Below are 19,309 nucleotides of genomic sequence, written 5' to 3'. Positions count from 1 at the left end.
TATATTTTGCAAAGACAGTAGCTTTTAAGGTATATGCCAGACTGAAAGTCATTTGTTGAAAACTACTTGCTTGTAAAGTTTTCAGACTGGTCATTCCTCAAGGAGTAGTGTCTGACAATAGATATACAGATAAAAACTTTTCAAGTAAAGAAAACTGTCCTTTATACATGTATGGTACCTTGGTATGCAGTTTTTTTTTTTTTTTTTCTTCAAATATTCATTGTTCATATGTACGACTGAAGGAGAGAAATAAAACTTGATGCTGTATTTGAAAGGATTATTGTCTGCAAGGTTCCATATGTTTTCTGCAAATAGTAAAGTGTTATCGATACCAAGGGCTAATTGTCAGCTCATTAAAGGTATGAGTTCAGAATGCAGTAAAAGCATGATATGTATAACAATAAATACTTTTTGAACAAGATGTGTATTGTCCAACAAAATCAACACATGTTGGGTTGTCTCTCAGTCACTGTCAGCTAAAGTGTATTTCATCTGTTATGATTAATAATAGTAACATATTTATCAGTGGCTGTGGAATGGCTGGGAGGAGGAGTTGGATGAGAAGGGAGGAACTGATCAGTAGGTTGGAAGTAGTGGAAGTAATGAAAAAAGTTTAAATGGGGAAAGCCTCAGGAATTAATGGAGAGTGTGTTGAAGTGCTGAAGCATGAGGGAGCGATAGTAGTAGAATGGGTATGTAAGATCTGCAGATTGGCCTGGGATGAAGGTAGAGTCCTGGAGGACTGGAAGTCAAGTATAATTATTCCCAAGTACAAAGGAAAAGAGGAAAAAGAAATGCGTGGTAATCACGGGTGTTTGTCTTCGTAATGTAATAGAAAAAGTACAGGATACTTATTGACAGAATTAAGAAAATAACAGGAATTAGTTGGAGGAGAGCAAGGAGGTTTTAGTTAGGGAAGAGGTTGTGTTGATCAGATATTTATCCTATGGTTTTTTGTGGAAAAGTTTCTAGAGAAAGAAAAGAAGTATGTGGTCTTCATGGCCTTGGAGAAAGTATATGACAGAGTGGATAGACAAGGAATGTGGAAAATATTAAGTACGAATAGATGAAATGGGAAGCTGTTGAATGCCATGAACTATATATGAGGGTGCTAAGATCGCAGTTCATGTGGATGGTGAACTAAGAGATTTTTGCTAACTGAATGTTGGATTGAAATCGATCTGTCATGCCTCCATGGTTGTTCAATTTGTATATGGATGGCATTATAAAAGAGATAGAAGGTAGGGCAGTGGATGTTGGAGCATCCCCAATGAGAAAGGGCAATGTTTGAAAACTTCTTGTTCTGTTGTTTGCAGATGATACCGGATTGTGAAGTGAAGATGAAGGAGATTGTAAGTCTTTGTGAAAGAGTTTTGGAGAGTGTGTAGGAAACAGAATCTAAAGGCAAATTTAGGAAACAGTGAAGTTGTGGTATTCGAGAGAAATAAAGTCACTGAATAGTGAATGCACAGTGAGGCAGGATGGTGAGGAATTGGAAAATGTGAGAGCATTTAAGTAGTTGGGTATTATGATGAGTAAGGCTGGAAGTTTAGAGGAAGAAGTGCTTCAAAGGGTACAGCATGGAAGAAAGGTTGTTGGTTCTTTGAAAGCAGTGATAAGAGCATGGAAGTAAAAAACATGCTGCATGATAGTATTGTGATACCAACTCTAACATAGAAGTGAAGCTTGGCTCTTGTTAGAAAGACATAAGTTGAGTGAGAGCTGTGGAAATGAGTTATTTGAGAGGAGCATGTGGAGAGACAGACTGACAAATGAGTAAGTGAAGGGTCGTTGTGGTGTCTCAGTAACATGTGACCTCAGGAGGGAGGGGGCAGGGTGGCTTAGTGGTAGAGTGCTTGATTCGAGACCAAAAGGTCGAGAGTTCACGCCCCACCTGGGTAGCTGCCTTGCTGGGAGAGGTAGCGTTCTCCCGTCACCTAGCACGGCTATATGATCTGTCAAGGTCTAGCTCTGGGAATTTATTTCCTTAACTGTGGAGGGAGACAGAGAAGGGTTTCTCTGGTGGGCAAGTGTGTTACGCAGTGCAATTTGACCCCGACTCCTCGGGCTCAGCTACGGTGCGGGCCTTGGGTTCTTTGTTCTTGACCGGGCCAGAATAGGCAGACAAGGAGGGAAAGCCCAAACACCAACTGATCAAAGGCACACATGTATTAAACAAAGAACAAAATACAAAGATTGCTGACAACGATGTACACAACAGTGCGTGACCAATCCTATTCAGTACAAATATAATAACCAGTATGGAGTAATACAGTTCACACTTACATTAACTATTTCCATGGTACAACACACATATGGCTCTTAGAGTACACTGGATACGTCTCACTAGAACACACACACAGGTGAGGGCACAATAGAACCTCTAACAGTCTATCTCAGTATGAACGCACATGCGTGACATGGACGGAGATATCACCTCACTTCATAATACACTCGCATGACAGAGACGCAGCGTTATATCACCTATAATACACTCGAATGACATAGATGGGATATAGGCCGTCGTATACTGCACTCGCGTGACATGGATGTGAGGATATATCACTTGTTATACACTCGTGTGACATGGATGGGAGGTGACACTATTTCATAGTGTTCTCGCGTGACGTGGACGCACAGAACATTACCCTTAGTACACTCACATGACATAGATGAGATATCACCATGGGGTACGTATTGCACACAACAACCTACGGAGCGGGGACACAACACTTAATATGTCTGCCGAGTTAACTGTGTATTGCACGTGGGGTGAGAGCACGAGAGACGACCGGGGTTGGTGCCCCAGTACCAATGTTAGTACTCAATATAGACTCTCTACCGGATTCACAATTTACTAAATGTGGGGGCCAAGATATCACTTAGGGTAACAAGGGGGGGAAGAATCACTTTCCACCGGGGCATATACTGTCACATAGGGTGGGGAAACACTGACAGAGGGTATAGGCACAGTCTAGAGTACTTCTACTCATAGGCACAGGCGGTGAGTGGTGCTAGGGCATGCTTGGGCCTACTATGCTGGCAGCCGCAGGTAGCAGCCAGGAGTAGGGGGTGGGCCGTCAGGAGTGCGCTCCTGGTGGGAGTCACTATCGGTGTTGCCTGGAGCCTGGGTGGAGCTGTGGGGCAGAGTGGTGGGGAGCTCTTTCCTGATGGGGGCCCTGGGAGAGGAGTGGCCCTCAGGCCTAGGGCTGAACAGGGCCAGGAGGCACACAGCACGGTGCCTGCCCTTAGTCGTGGTGGGTGTCCTGGGGTCGGACCTGACCAAGTCCGGGCCAAGGGTCGGTCGCAGGACTATCGGCGCCTCTCTGGAGCTGCAGTCTCGCTTAGGGGAGGCAGCTGTCAGGGGATGGCTGAGGCCGCCTGCGCTGGGGGGAGTCCAGCAGCTGCAGCAGGTGACAGGGGCAGCTAACCGGCGCTGGGGGCTGCAGTCTCGCCTAGGGGAGGAGGCTGTCGGGGTGGTCTGCGGCCACTCACTGTGGGGGAGTCCGTCAGCAGCTCTCGGCGACGAGGGTGGTGCCGCAGCGACAGGATGCCTGGCCTTAGGGTGGTCTCGCCCTGTCTGGTCTCTGGCGGGGTACCTGCGGGGGAGCAGTCTCCACTCTCTGTACAAGAGGGGAGGGGAGAGGGGTGCCTCGCTCTGTCACAGGAGGGGTGGGCTGAGCAAGAGGCGTCGCCCTCAAAAGGAACCTCGATCCGGAGTCACGGAGGGGGAGCAACCGGTGGTCTACTTCCCAACTTGGCAGGCCTGACGGTCCCTGAAGGAGCTCCATGCCGGGACGCAAGAGGGAGGTCCGAAGGACACCCCTTCGGCCAGGCAGATCCAGTGGACGCTGCCTACAGGCTCCTGCCTGGGGTAGCAGCCGAAGGAGATCCGGTGGATACTCCTTCAGTCGACCATATGTCCCGGGGATGACCGGAGAGGGAGGCCCGTAGGGTCTCCTTGTGGGTTCTGCAGGTCCAATGGACACTGCCCTCCTGCCGTCGGGGAATGGTGCAGCTGGGGGACGACCGATGGTTTACCTCCCGGTGCTAGATCCTGTGGATACTACCCCTGGGCCCGCCGCCCTCCTGGGGAGTTCTAGCGAAGGTCGTCTGGAGGACGTGCCGACGTGCTGGTTCCCGGAGGTGGGTGGCAGAAGGAGGAGAACCGGTGGTCACTCCTACAGTAGATCCGGAGGACACTACTGTGCCCCTGCTCCCCTGGGGTAAAGCAGGACGTAAGGCTCCGGTGGAGTCCCCTCCTCTTTTAGAGGCAGACCCGGTGGGCACTGTGTCCGAGGGCCTGCTTGAGACTTGGCAGTTGCAAGTCCCACCCCGATTCTGGTGAGTGCTCACCCCGTCGGAATGTAATGCACCAAAACTGAATACTGCCTGGTGGACCGGCGCGTGTAAGAGAGGCGTCGGGTTGCGGAGGATATTATGTCGTTTCCCCTCGGAACGCGGAAATACCTCCCCATTGTCTCCTTGTGGGGTGGGGGTTACCTCCCCATGCCCTCCTGTTGGGGTTTTGGTGTCAGGCTCGCTCCGCCGAGCAGATATTTCAATTCGCAACGTGAATAAAATAATTTCACAAGGATCTTATTTGTTCCCATTGTGTAACCTTGGTAGGTGTCAGTGGCATTAGGCAAGTTGAGGAAACTGGACCCATCGAGGACCCCTCCTGCCTGACTTCGTAGTGATCTACAGGGCCCAGGCCCTGGTGATCTAGTGACAGCTAGACGTCTACAACATTACTGTCAAGTGTGACCATTTGACTCCTCACAGACCACAGCAATTTGAGACAAACATAAAAAACAATATTTTATTAATTTGTTTCCACTACAGCACACTACCAGACCTAAGTGGTTTTCAGTTATCACAGTATTCTGTGTTGCTGATGTCAGTACCTGTGATATCTGTTAGTTCGTGGTTGAAAGAAATATTATTGTTCTTGTTTAGCTTTCTTTTGAAAGAATGATAAACATTTCAGTTAATTATTGATAGTTTTGGAGTTTCTTCATTCTGCAAAAAAAAGTGTTGCCAAAAGGGCGTAAAGGTGAAGACATTTGTGATGGCAACAGTGGAGTGAAGTAAACAATATGGCGTCGTGTACACTGGTGGGGTTATCCTCCGCCAGCGGGGTTCCTTTATTTGTTAGGCACGTGGGCCCTGGCGAGCCTGTAAGTATTATCAGGTGATGTTAGAAATCAGAGACGATAATAACAACATTGCCCTGGAAACTTTATAGGGTGTGGCTGCGTGTGGAGGTGGTGGATGGGTCAGTTGCAACAGGTGTCAATGTGACAGGTGCACCATGCCTCATCCTATTGTAGTCGCCTCGCCGTATTCACTCGATGTGAAAATTTTTACAAGAATGTAAGAGCTTTTTTTATTTTTATTTTGACAGTTAAAATAATAAACTGTTGCTTACCCTAGCACGGTATAGGAAGTTGGAAGAAATGTATTAGGGACTTTTTTTTTTTTTTTTTTTAGTAGGTTCATAACCCTCATGGGATAAGCAATCATTTTCTGCATAAGTATAAAATGAAGTCAGATTTTATTAGTTTATCATATTAAATTGCTGTAGGCAACCCCCCAAGTTAGATTAATGACAGCATATACATTTTTGATGCATGAACATCAGTGATTGTGTGTTTTACATTTACTCCACTGAGTAAAACTTTTCCGGTTCTGTTATCGTTTCAACGCTTATCAGAATTACAAGTTTTTTATCCATTTTTTTGGTATTTTAGACAGTGGTAAGACACTTTTCTTCTATGACATTTTTGTTGCAAATTATTTTTATTTTCCTCCTGAAAGTTAGAGTAGGTTAGGTTAGGTTAGGTTATCTTCAAGAGTAAAATAAAAATAATTTGACAAAAATGTCATAGAAGAAAAGTGTCTTAAAATTGTCTAAAAAAAAAAAAAAAAATCAAGAACCTGTAATTCTGTTAGGGGTTGAAACAATAATTTTACCACTTGTCACAAGAGTAAATTACTGATAAATGTAGTTGGATAGTAGGCTTTTCCCTTCAGTGTTTGGACTGAGTAGCCTAGTCCCTGGTCTCCACAACTGATGGGACAGTAAAGGACTAGAGGGTGTACTGAGAAAAAATATATATATTATAATTGCCAACGGCCATACCACGTTGAGTACACCGCTTCCCGTCCGATCAGCAAAGTTAAGCAACGTTGGGTCTGGTTAGTACTTGGATGGGTGACCGCCTGGGAACACCAGATGCTGTTGGCATCCCCACGTGTCAAGTGGGGTTGGTGGAGGATTAGTGCCCCTCCCTGTAAAACAATTAACTCTAAGCCCTTGGCCACCCCGTTTGGGATACATTGCGTCTGGCAATGAATGAATGAACGAAATGTTTACTGAACAGATGCAGCATTTCTACATTTTCTGTTGAAATGAGTCTCTCGTGGGTTACTTGTTATTATTCCTGGATTACCACAGCAACCGGGGATTTTTATAAACTTCCCTCTGAAAGCTATAATTGAGGATCTAGAATGCGTAAAGATTCTCCTGACTTCTGCCTGTAGCCAAGCATATTTAATGCTCCTAACATGCATTTTTAAATATGAAAGCTGGCAGTCAAATGCATGAGGTTAGGTTGGATAAGTTTTGGTTAAATCATTAAGTTTCCCATTGCTGTGACACAGGATACACTGACGCGTCCAGTTGGAGGGTTGGTTGGTAAACAGTGCGACCAGAGTTGACTGAATGCGACCAGTCAAAGAGATTGTCAGTAAACATTGCCCGGCCACTTCCTTAAATACCCCAAAATCGTTGTATAGTATTTTGCCTTTTTCCAATCACTTCTTGCACTCACAGTGGAACAATTAACTGGAGTATCTGTGTTGCTTATGTACCAGAATTACATACCTTGAGGATGTCAGTTTGTCCATGTGGAGAGGATGGAGAGCAAGAGACAAACGAGGAGAGTTTATGCGAGTGAGGTGGAGGGGGGGGGGACAGGGAGACCAAGAATGAGATGGAGGGATGGAGTGGAGAGGTATATGAGAGAGGGGGATGTGATCTGGGAGCAAAGCAGCAAAATGGCATTGGACAGGATGACATGGAGGTGATTTGTTTGCAGCCACCCCTTACAGGATTGAGGCATCTGGCAATAGATAGATAGATGAAGGTCGTGAGTTTGTTATAGGTGGAATCACTGTGCCCGTTCAGTAAATAATAAGAAAAGGTTGAACATCATTGTCATCATCATTCAATCCTTATTCATACAAAAAAATAAAAAATAAAAAGTTTTAGGTTTATTAAATGGTGCTTCCCATTTTCAGCCAGCGTATCCTCTGATTGGTTCTTTAAATGGTGTCCATGTATTTGGTGAATCACACGGAGTCACACTCTGTACCACCAGAACTCAGACTGCAAACCTCACATGGAAGACATATCATGATAGGTAAGATTTTTTTTTTTCTTCTTCTTCCTTGCCTGAAAATTTCTTATAACACCTTGCTACTTTCCTAAGCAAAAGTACATTAGTGTTGTACCATAATAAGTTGATGTACTGTATTAGCTACATTGTGTGCATGTGTGTTTGGGGTACTTTAGTACTTCTGCTCTTGCATACAGAATCCCTAAGGGTGAAGAAATGTACCTTGCTGACATTCCATGGCAGTCTTTCTTCTCTAGTGGTCCCAGTTCCACCCAGTCCCACATTTGTGACATAATAGCAGCTGGTATGGATTTATTCATACCAAGTCAACAGTTCATTAAAGGATCGAACTCTCCAAAATGGTTTGATGGCAACAGTGCCAGAGCAATAGCCCAAAAGTCATTAGCATATAACTCTTACTTAATACCAAAAACATCTGAATCACTCTTTCAATTTAAAATTGCTAGAAATCATGCAAAAGCTGTATTAAGTCTAGCTAAATCAAACTTTCTTCAAAAGCAAGCATCAAGACTACTCAGCAAACCTAATGACAATAGAATATTCTGGTCAACTCTTAATTCATTCAATAATAACTTTAACAAGGCATCTTCCATTCCCCCACTAAAATCTTCAGATGGCAACATTACAAATGACCTGCGTGGGAAAGCAGATATTTTTTCCAGTACATTTGCCAGAAACTCCACCATAGACGATACCAGCCAGAATGTCCCAGTACTAGAGCTTGACTCTCCCGAAATTGCCCCACTTAAAATACAAGCAGGATACGTAAAATCCATCCTAGACAATGTACCTACCAACAAATCTCCAGGCCCAGATGGAATTCCGCCAATTGTTTTGAAAAAGTGTTCCCCCGGACATGTCTCTGTTCTAGCTGAATTATTCAGACTATGCATATGTACTTCTTTATTCCCAAATTCATGGAAAGAAGCCAATATCCACCCAATTCTGAAGAAGGAATTTCCTCTGACCCCTCTGATTACAGACCAATAGCTGTCACATCTTCTCTTGGTAAGGTATTTGAAACTTTAATTAATAAGCACATTGTTAAACATCTTGAATCCAGCAACTTAATTAGTGATAGACAATATGGTTTTCACCATGAAAGATCCACCATTGATATACTCAGTCTCCTAACTCATACCATCCATCAGTCATTTGATCTGCATGGAGAAACTCATGCAGTAGCTCTTGATATTTCTAAAGCTTTTGACAGAGTCTGGCACCATTCCCTGCTGTCCAATCTCCCTTGCTATGGACTAACGTCTTTTGTTCCTTTGATCTCTTCATATCTTAGTGACTGGAAAATAAGAGTAAAAGTAGATGATGTATATTCCAATTTCCACTCATTTAACGCTGTTGTGCCGCAGTGGTCAGTTCTGGTGCCAACCCTATTCCTGGATCATTTTATTGATCTCTTATCTGTCACCCACAATCCCATCCATTCATATGCAGATGACTCAACACTACATAGTTCATTCACACTCAGACACCCATTTACAAAGTCTAATATCTCTACCTCTCAGCTCCATACAGCCATCTCCATAAATCAAGACCTATCTACGATCAGTGAATGGGGACAAAACAACCTTGTCTCTTCTAATGCTAGTAAAACTAAATATATACAATTTACTAATAGACAGATATTGCCAGATTCGTACATTACCTTCAGTGCCACTAGTATTCCCATCTCCAAAAGTATTGAAATTCTTGGTGTCTCACTTAACAATGCCCTCACCTGGACCTCTCATGTTAGATCACTTGCTAAAACTGCCTCAAAGAAACTTGGATTATTGTACAGAGTCCGTAACTTCGCTGATGAGCAGTTAGCTATAATTTATAAGAGTCATGTGCGCTCTCAGCTTAAGTATTGCTCACCCTTGTGGAATGGATGTGGAGAGGTTGCATTAAAACAACTAGAGAAAATTCAGAGCAAAGCTGTTAGTATTATTAATAACCCTGGTATTACTAATAAACTACCTCCCGTGCAAGTAAGAAGGAATGTTGCCTCCCTTGCATTATTTTACAGATATTTTTTTGCCAAATGCTCAGACGAAGTTGCGTCCATGGTGCCACCTCTCCATGCCTTCCCTCGTGCTACTTGGGCATCTGGTAGCGCTCATGACTGGAATGTCACTCAGCCATATTGCAGAACTTCTGCCTATTAGAATTCTTTCATTCCCCGAACTGCATCTCTCTGGAACTCGCTTCCCCAGAGTTGTTTCCCTCCAAATTTCAACCCACAGCTGTTCAAGTCTAACTGTTACATATATTTTATGAACAGAGGACACCAGTAATCTTGTGTATGGATTTTTTTTTTTTTTTTTATTCATTTGTTTTTCCTTCCTCCGTTCTGTTATTTAAAAAAAAAAAAAACAACAACAACAACTTTGAGAATTGACAGCTTTAAGAGAAATTTCTTTCAGAGTAGAACTGTAGTTTTGCATAGCAGTAGCCATAGTAAAATACCAGTATTTAAAATGTTGTGAGACCTAGGGGGTCAATACTTTCTTTTGGTCAATTTCTTCCGACAGTATAAGATTGGTGCTGATCCGTGGGAGTGAGAGTGTTGGTGACAGCTGTGATGCCCGACTGCTAGATTTGGTGTTTGCCTCGTTGGTTCTCCTCCTGGGGCTGGACTCATTAACCTCAGCCACCAGTGTAGAGAGGCTTAAGAGGGACATCAGGGTAAGCGTAGAAATTATTGGGTATCATTTCAAGAATACTCCCCCAGTATCCCTGCTTGTCGTAAAAGGCGACTAAAAGGGTTGGTGGAGGGTTAGTGCCCCTTCCCGGAAAACAACTAACTAAAAAAACAAACAATAAGCCTCGGACAAGGACTGACCAAACGTTGACGACCAAGGACTGGACAAAGGACATTGCAATTGGAACGTGGAATGTAAGGGGAGTGAATGATGAGGTGAAAGAGAGAGAGCTTGTCCAGGTGCTTGAGGATGCGAAAGTGGATGTATGTGGAATAACTGAAACAAAATGGAGAGGAGAAAGTGTGAGAGAATGGGAGTATGGATGGGGTATATGTGCAGGAGTAGGTGAGAATGAGAGGGCAAAGGAAGGAGTTTGTATAGTTATGAGTAAAAGATGGAAGAGGAGCATAAGACAGTATGGATCAGTTGGATCAAGGATTGTGTGGGTAAAGTTGAAAGTTGGAATACAAATGTGGGCGATTGTGTGTGTGTATGCACCAACGCAAGATCGTGCTAGAAGAGTGAGAGAAGAGTTCTGGACAAATGTAGAAGTGTGCATGGAAAAGTTTGGAAGGAATGAGAGAGTGTTTTTGATTGGTGATATGAATGGTAAAGTTGGGAATGTGAAGGTGGATGGAATAGTTGGTGAGTGGGGTGTGCCTGCTGAGATAGATGAGAAGGGCAGTGCGTTAGTGGACATTTGTGCTGGGAGGGGGTTGGTGATAGCCAATACCCTCTTCAGGCATAAAATGATCCACAGGTATACATGGCGAGTGATGAGAAGGTTGGGTGGTGAACTGAATGAAAGGAAGGCAATGATTGATTATGTGTGTGTGGATGAAAGGATGCGAAGATGTATATTGGATGCAAGAGTTTATAGAGGTTGGGGGAGTGGACTTTCTGACCACTACTTGGTGGTGGCCAGAATTAAAGTCCAAGTAAGATGGAGGAACAGAAGAAGGGAAAGACGAGAGGAAGGAGTAGTTTCTAGGAGAGTGGAAAGGTTACAAGAGGATGAGAAAAAGGCAGAGTATAAGAGAGAAGTGGAGGAACGATTGGGCAAATATGAATTGGAGCAGATGGGGGACGTGGAAGGTGTGTGTAGAATATTTACAGAAGAAATATGTGCAGCATGTGATGTGGTGTGTGGAAGGAAGAGAAGACGGAGGGGGGTGCAAGGAACAGCGTGGTGGACTGAAGAGGTGAAACAGGCTGTGGCACAAAAGAAGAAAGCATACAATGAATGGATGAGGAATAGGGGCGTGGAAGAGGTTGAGAGGCGGAAGAGAGAGTTATATGTGGAAAGAAAGAGAGAGGTGAAAAGATTAGTAAGAGAGAGTAAGAAGAGAGTGGATGAGGAATTTGGAAGGAATTTGAGTGTAAAGTGGAGGGACTGTAAGAAAATGTTCTGGAAAGAGGTGAAAAGAGTAAGACAGGGTGGAAGTGAAGTTAGCAGGGGAGTGAAAGATAAAAATGGTAGATTACTAGTGGAGAAGGGAGAAAAAGTGAGCAGATGGAGAGAACATTTTAAGGAATTGTTGAACGTGGAGGATGGAAGTAATGCGAGTATAAGTGGCTGGGGAATGGCTGGGAGAAGGAGGGAGGTGAGAAGACAGGAAGAAATCAGTAGGATAGAAGTTGTGGAAGCAATGAAGAAAGTTAAATCAGGGAAAGCCCCAGGAATTGATGGAGTGTGTGGTGAAATGCTGAAGCATGGGGGAGAGATAGTAGTAGAATGGATGTGGAAGATGTGCAGATTGGCCTGGGAGGAAGGTAGAGTCCCGGAGGATTGGAAGTCAGGTATAATTATTCCCTTGTACAAAGGAAAAGGGGAAAAAGAAGTGTGTGGTAATCATAGGGGCATTTGTCTTCTTAGTATAATAGGAAAAGTGTATGGTAGGATACTTATTGACAGAGTTAGAGAAAGAACAGAGGAATTAGTTGGAGAAGAACAGGGAGGCTTTAGGAAGGGAAAAGGTTGTGTAGATCAGATATTCATTCTCAGATCTTTAGTGGAAAAGTTTCTAGAGAAGGGAAAGAAGTTGTATGCGGCTTTCATGGATTTGGAGAAAGCATATGACAGGGTGGATAGACTAGGATTGTGGAAAGTGTTAAGAATATATGGAGTAGATGGGAAGTTGTTGAATGCTGTGAAGAGTATGTACGATGGTGCGAAGGCTGCAGTGCGTGTGGATGGTGAACTAAGTGAATTTTTCTCTTTGAAAGTTGGGTTGAAACAGGGATGTGTCATGTCTCCATGGTTGTTCAATCTGTACATGGATGGGGTAATAAAAGAGGTACAAGGTAGGGTAGTGGATGTTGGAGTGGCCCTGGTGAGAGAGGATAGTGTTTGGAAACTCCCTGTGCTGTTGTTTGCAGATGATACTGTGTTGTTGAGTGAAGACGAAGGGGAGCTGCAAGGCTTGGTGGATGAGTTTGGGAGAGTGTGTAAGAAACGGAATCTAAAGGTGAATGTAGGGAAGAGTAAAGTGATGGTCTTTGAGAGAGGTGAAGTCAGTGAATGTACAGCGAGGTTGGATGGTGAGGAATTGGAAAATGGGAGTACGTTTAAGTACTTGGGTAGTGTGATGAGTAAGGATGGAGGTTTGGAGGGTGAAGTGCTTGAAAGGGTACAGCAGGAAAGAAAGGTTGCTGGTTCTTTGAAAGCAGTGATAAGAAACAGGGAAGTGAGCATGGAAGTGAAAAAGTTACTACATGACAGTATTGTGATACCAACTCTAACGTACGGAAGTGAAGCTTGGACGTTGTTAGAAGGACACAAGTCAAGAGTGAGAGCAGTGGAAATGAGTTATTTAAGAGGAGCCTGTGGAGTCACATGGAGAGACAGGCTGACGAATGAGGATATAAAGGAGCGTTGTGGTGTTGATGTGGATGTGATAGGAAGCGTTATGAGGAACATACTGAGGTGGTTTGGCCATGTGGAGAGGATGGAGGGTGAAAGAGTGACGAAGAGAGTGTATGTGAGTGAGGTGGAGGGGGAAAGAGGGAGGGGGAGGCCGAGGATGAGATGGAGGGATGGGGTGGAAAGGTATATGAGAGAGGGGGGTGTGAGTTGGGAGCAGGGGAGTGAAATGGCGGGGGACAGGGCGACTTGGAGGCGATTTGTTTGTGGCCACCCCAAACGGGACTGAGGCGTCTGGCAATAGATAGATAGATAGATAGATTTCAATAATACACGTACCTAACGTAGAGTGAAATTCATATGTTCATTATTTAGTTTATGCAATTTTAGTCTCTTAAGTAGTGGCATTTTCTCACATATGACCCGGTCTGAACGTAACGTTTTTGAAAAGCTTATATCCCAGCAGCCACAGGGCCGATCACTGCGTGGTTTGCATCATATGATAGCCCAGTTCTTTCAGATTTGTTTTTGACAGGTTTCATCACACCCAGGCAGTGCATGTGGCATGTGACGAGCCAAGTGCAGGATGTCAAAAATCTTCAAAAGAGGGCCACAGGCCAGACAGTTTGTCATGTAGACATTATATAGGCATTAGTATAGATCTCATAAACACAAGGTACAGGAAGTAATGTCTGCTGGGGACATACACAGTTTCTCATTAGGAATGTCAGTTCACATAATGTATATCCACAACCTTGTTGTCCAAGACCATCGAGAATTCTTAACAATATGATACATGTCAAACTTCCTCGTAGTCCAGACGACCAAGAATTTCATGACGTATTCAAACATGTGGAGTAACAAGCCCTGGGCAGTTAGTCCACGTGAAAGGAAATCTGCCAGACACACACATCCTCTCCAAGCTGTGTATTATGTTGGAGAGCTTCCCTTCAGATCAGAAGGGGTTGGAGAATAGGCCAGATAACACGAAGCGCAGAGAAAGGAGAGAGAAGGTGTTGGAGAGTAGGCCAGATAACATGAAGAGCAGAGAAAGGGGCGAGAAGGGCTAGAGAGCAGGTCTGACACTAGGGTCATGCTCTGTTACTCCTTAACTCACTATTGGTAAAACCGTGTAATAAAAATTCAGTAACCCAAGAGTGCTGTAATTCACCTCATTGACACTGCGACTCACTACTTTATTCTGGCTGAGCTTAGCGATCCATAATCAATTTCCCTATCTCCCTATAAGTACCTAAGAGTTGTAAAGGCATGAAACTTGGTAGGTAGATAGCCATCAATATACTCTAGACATCCTTGGGGTGTAAGGCGACATTTCAGTGCTGTCATATTTAAATGTCCTTGCTCGCACCTTGCTGACAAAGGTGTTTTACTGGTAGGATACCAAGTAGATAAGGAGTGGGAGTGGGGGTTGTTCAGCTCATAGCTCTGTCTTTTATCGAATCTGCGTCCAGACTAGGTTAAATTAGGTTAGGTTAGGTTAAGTCAAATGCAATGAAAGATATAGATAGGAGTGGGAGACTTCCGCCCCACCATCTCCTTTTTTTTTATATTCGAATAAAAGCATTTGCGGCAAGTGCCTATATAGTAGAAAATGCTTAGAATTGCCTAAATTCATTATATTAATTTCAGTGTCCATTACTTGGGTGTACTTCCGAAAATTTACCAATTACTCTAATCGCTTGATTATCTGGATGCTCCGAATCCGACATGCTCTGTGTCTGAATGTTAGGCCTTGGCTTTATTATATCTTTATCCGGATTTATTTGTCCACATCCGAACATAAAATTTCCGACTGCTGGTTGGGCAGCCTACGAATTCAAAAAATCAGTTTGGTGGCCAGCTGGCCTCTCTGGCCTAGTGTGGAAATAGGCCCTAACCCACAAGCTGCACAAACATGGCCATTCGGCTCCTCACCGAACGGTCAAAGTCCCCCTTCTACCCAGATCACTTAGGGGCTACTGGCTGCATGCAAGTAATACAGACCCTAACCCACAAGCTAAACAAATATGGCTGTCCGCCTCCTTATTGAACGTTCAAAATCTCCCAGCCACCCAGATCACTCAGGCGTTAATGGCCGTGTGCAAGTAATGCAGACCCAAACCCACAAGGTGAGCAGTAATGGCTTGCCACCTCTCTAGCTAATGGTCAAAGTCACCTGACCTCCCTCTCAAGCTGAGCCGCGCACCGGTACAAGAACAACCCACCAGCTGAACAGAAATAGCTGTCTGTCCCCTTACCGAATTGTCGAAGTCGCCTGGCCAGCCAGTTGAGGCGTGGCATCACTATGTTCAGTGGCAGTTACCACAAGTTTCCACTCTTTGTGCCTGCTCCAACTGTTGGAGAAGGAGGAGTTTCCTGGCATTTGTTAAGTGATTACTAGTGATGGGCGATACCAACGTTAAATTTAGATACAGTACGGATTACTTTGTTGGCCAGCATCGATGGTATCAATTACCAATACCGATAGCTAGGTAGTGTCTTAATTAATATCTTTTCAGTCCAATGAACCACCAAAAAATATAATAAAATTACTCAGCGGGCTCAGTCCGGATTAAAATAATGACAGTATATGGCCACTGTTTTAGGGAAATATAGGTGGTGGTGACCATCATCCACGCATTTGATGTAGTGCTGCCTACTTCTTCCTTAGCCTTTATCATTCTTTTTCTGTGCCTGCCCTCCTCTCTTCCTATTTCTCCCATCTTTCCTGTCACTTGTTATTGCTTTTCTTTCCTTTACAGGTGGCTTTACATTGAGTGACATGCCAAATGGTTTCCTGTAAGCCAAGAAACCATTTACTACGCTGGGTGTAACCATATAACCAAACCATGCGGGCTCCGTATGTGTCAGCAGGTGGGTTGGTGGAGGGTTAGTGCCCCTCCCCGTAAAACAAATAACTCAAAGTTAAATGGCCACCCCTTAAGGGATTATGGTGTCTGGCAATAGATAGATAGATAGATAGATAGTGAGCACCAAAACTACCATTCAGTGCACAAATTTTTCATTCATTCATTGCCAGATGCCATGTATCCCAAACAGGGTGGCCAACGGCTTAGAGTTAATTGTTTTACAGGGAGGGGCACTAACCCTCCACCAACCCCACTTGACACGTAGGGATGCCAACAACATCTGGTGTTCCCAGGCGGTCACCCATCCAAGTACTAACCAGACCCAACGTTGCTTAAATAAATATGAAAATCATCCTTCCCAATGAAATACAGTAGTATTTTTGAAAATATATTTTCAGTTCATTGGAAAGTATTTAGTACTCATAGTAATTGATACCAATCCATCAGTATTGATACTTGAAGGTAAACAGTTAGTATTGGAAGTATCAATATTTTTGTATCAATACGACCACCACTAGCGATTATGATAAGCCAGTAGACCACACGGGATTACTGTACACCATCTAGAGGCTAGCAGGTTACGATGCCTGTCTTCCTTTTACTGGATGGTAAGTATTGTACTGTACTTTATTAAAATTCTTTTTGCAACCTTCATCTTCTTCATTTATTTATTTGTGGATTTTTGTTGTTTATGCATTGTTTTAATAATGTCTAGCATTATATTGAATATTCCCATGTGTGTGTGTGTTTTGATGTCTAAGTAACTGAAAGACCAAAGAAGACTGCCACAAGTAGGAGGGGTACTGTACATATAGGTTGGGTATGGGTAGGGTATTGGTAGGTGGGATATTGCCCCTTATCCGAAGTTCGGTCGTATTTGGAAACACCGATGGCTTTGTTATGTTGGATAATCAAGGGATTACTGTATAGCATATTTGTTCTACTCCCTTGGAGATCCCTGACCCTTCTCTGCTCATTTGATGGCCAGGTGTGGTCAGACTGGCATGTTGATTTAACTAATAACCAGGGAGATTCATTCCTACCTCTTAACCAAGGTTCATCAGATATTATTAAGCTACAACCATGGATTAAAGCTGTAGACATAGCTAAGTTCCATCAGATGAAAACAAACCCACTACAGTATACCTGTAGTTCCCTTGCTTTGGTAGGAAAAACCTCAAGTCATCGTCACTGATATGACACAATGCTTCCTTCTGATCCAACTCAAGAGACTCCTCATAGGAAAGGGATTAGAAACAAGCTCCAAATACCCTGCAGTCCATTACCATGAGAGATCTCTTATGAGTTTCACAAAAGGATCTGGTGGTGGCCAGACAGAAAAAAAAAGAATCCTTGAGTTGAAAGGATTAAGCTATACAGTACCTATTTAACTCAATATTTCGTAAGTGCTATCATTATACTCAGGGTTTAGAGAATGGTGTCTTATGACATTACAGTACTGTAGTGTTGTAACCGATACAATTCACTGAACCCTTATATCGCAGATACAGTATTTGCATTTTTCCAATACCGAACCGATTCTGATGTCTGCTACTGATATCAGATATGGATGGAAGAAACATTGAAGTGACTTTTTTTGAAGATTTCGTTCATTGTTTTGCTCGATTCTTTGTGAAAGAGTGTTGTTACCTTGACACTGTTTTGCACCTTAATAAAATCTCACTGAAAACTATTAAAGGGTCATTATAATAAGTGGGTAGATGGGAAAGGAGAAATGAAAAGAAAAAAGAACTGAAGGCTGAAAGCAACAAGGTGAGAGTGAGGAATTCCACATACTGGTGGTGTGTCAAGGCAGCGTCACTCCAGGTCAAAAGTGGCTAACATGCAAGCAACTCTTGAGAGGCGAAATGTTTAGCAAAGTCGAGTTGCCGTCACATGTGTGTATTTTTGCGAGCCAAAACAGCTGGCAGTGTCCTCTGCCTTGGCGCCTCATGGTCATTTGTAACAAACCACCATGAAGTACCCACTCCCATTTCCTCAGTTTCTGCAACCAAATCACATCCAGCAACTCCAGAGCCACAAGACAGTCAACTAGAGTTTTCCTTGCTGCAGGATCCATATCAAATACTGGCTTTCCACAATTTGTTTGAAAACAGACCGGACAGCCTCCATGGCTGGTCACCAGAGTGTTTGAATATTGATTTCATGTCTCGTTTCGTTTTCGTTTCGTTTTTAAAGGCTCCAACATGCTTGCATGTGTCGGCCTTGGTCACCTAATGGCGGCTCTCCACGCTGCACGATCCATTGCAGCCTCCCTGTTCAGTCCCTTAACCCTAAGGTCACACTTAATGACCTCGTCCCATGTCTTTCTCGGTCTACCCCTCATAACCCCACCCCCAATATTAACACTTCTCACCTTCCTCACCCAACTATCATCCCCCATCCTCTCCACATGTCCAAACCACCTCAATCTACCTCTCCTCATCACAACACCAATACACTCCAGTCCCATCCTACCTCTCAACTCTTCCATTGTAAACCCAGCCCCTCCAGGCCTTGGACGCAGGGACGCACTACACATCCACCTAATCATTGTCATTTCTGTACGTCTGAGCCGGCGAATGTCTTCCTCCTTCACTGCCCAGGTCTCACTGCCATACAGCATTACACTCCTAACACACGCTGCATACAAATACCCTTTAGCACGTAGGGAGAGCCCCCTCAATGTCAAGAAAAGAATAGAAATGAATAAAAACCACAAGAATTAAATTATATTTATGTAATGAATTTAGTTAAAGTTTCCTTCTTTGATAACAGAATATTTTCTCACCAGTTACAAAATTAATATAGAGTTCTAATCCCACCAACAAGCTGTGAGGGAAAATTGTTATCTACAGTCAAGTCACATGTGGCGCAGATTTCTATGGCACGGTTTTCTATGACATGGCAAGGTGCCAGACCCCCCCCCAGAATGAACCACCCGCATAAAACTACCTATGGCATGGGCGCGGCAAGGTTTGAAATGCTTGAGCAAACTCCCCTGGCAGCACGCTCCCCTGTTTGTAAACAAAGAAGGTGGCAACTGCTTCAGCTCCATACTACAAGTGCTCCAACTGTGGACTTTTTTCTCTCTTATGAGGAGGTTAAACGTCACCAAATTCATTGTGTTAAGTAATGAAACATTAAAGATTCTTTGGGTATTGTGACTAGTTTATAGGTTTGTTCGTAAAACCGCCGTGAACGGGTTAGTGATGAAGCAACTATCTCTGAGCTAAGACGAAGTATAATGCCTGACATCAACATCGCCACGTATATAAGCATGATTATTAATGTGTTAAATGTGAGTTGTGTTGACACTTGAGCATACAAACTTTATCATATAAATATCTTCAATCAGTGCTTGACCAGGCAGCCTCTGCCATCTTTAATGTTTTGGTTGGGCAGCTAATCTGTGTCTACTTGGCCGAGCTTTTTTTCACTCGATCTGCA

The 19,309-nt window shown here is 43.7% G+C and overlaps 1 protein-coding gene and 1 non-coding gene across 2 annotated transcripts in view; both read left to right on the top strand.

The window, feature by feature from the left end:
• The first annotated feature begins 5,099 nt into the window (after positions 1 to 5,099).
• The window catches only part of fy (fuzzy planar cell polarity protein-like protein), a 28,943-nt gene continuing 14,733 nt past the window's right edge, over positions 5,100 to 19,309 (top strand). The window contains exons 1-3 of the mRNA XM_080273544.1: positions 5,100 to 5,180; positions 7,306 to 7,427; positions 9,956 to 10,109. Coding sequence (XP_080129670.1) covers positions 5,100 to 5,180; positions 7,306 to 7,427; positions 9,956 to 10,109 — 357 coding nt within the window. The remainder of the gene's footprint in view (positions 5,181 to 7,305; positions 7,428 to 9,955; positions 10,110 to 19,309) is intronic.
• LOC145401491 (5S ribosomal RNA) lies at positions 6,132 to 6,250 on the top strand. The gene has a single exon (XR_013897608.1). It is a non-coding gene; the product is annotated as a 5S ribosomal RNA (ribosomal RNA).

This window comes from Coenobita brevimanus, chromosome 55 (assembly GCF_032717465.1).
Source record: "Coenobita brevimanus isolate Jiangsu-jjx chromosome 55, ASM3271746v2, whole genome shotgun sequence".
NCBI lineage: Eukaryota > Metazoa > Arthropoda > Malacostraca > Decapoda > Coenobitidae > Coenobita > Coenobita brevimanus.
The sequence above is the reverse complement of the archived record's forward strand: the minus strand, read 5'-3'. Positions and strand labels throughout refer to the sequence as shown.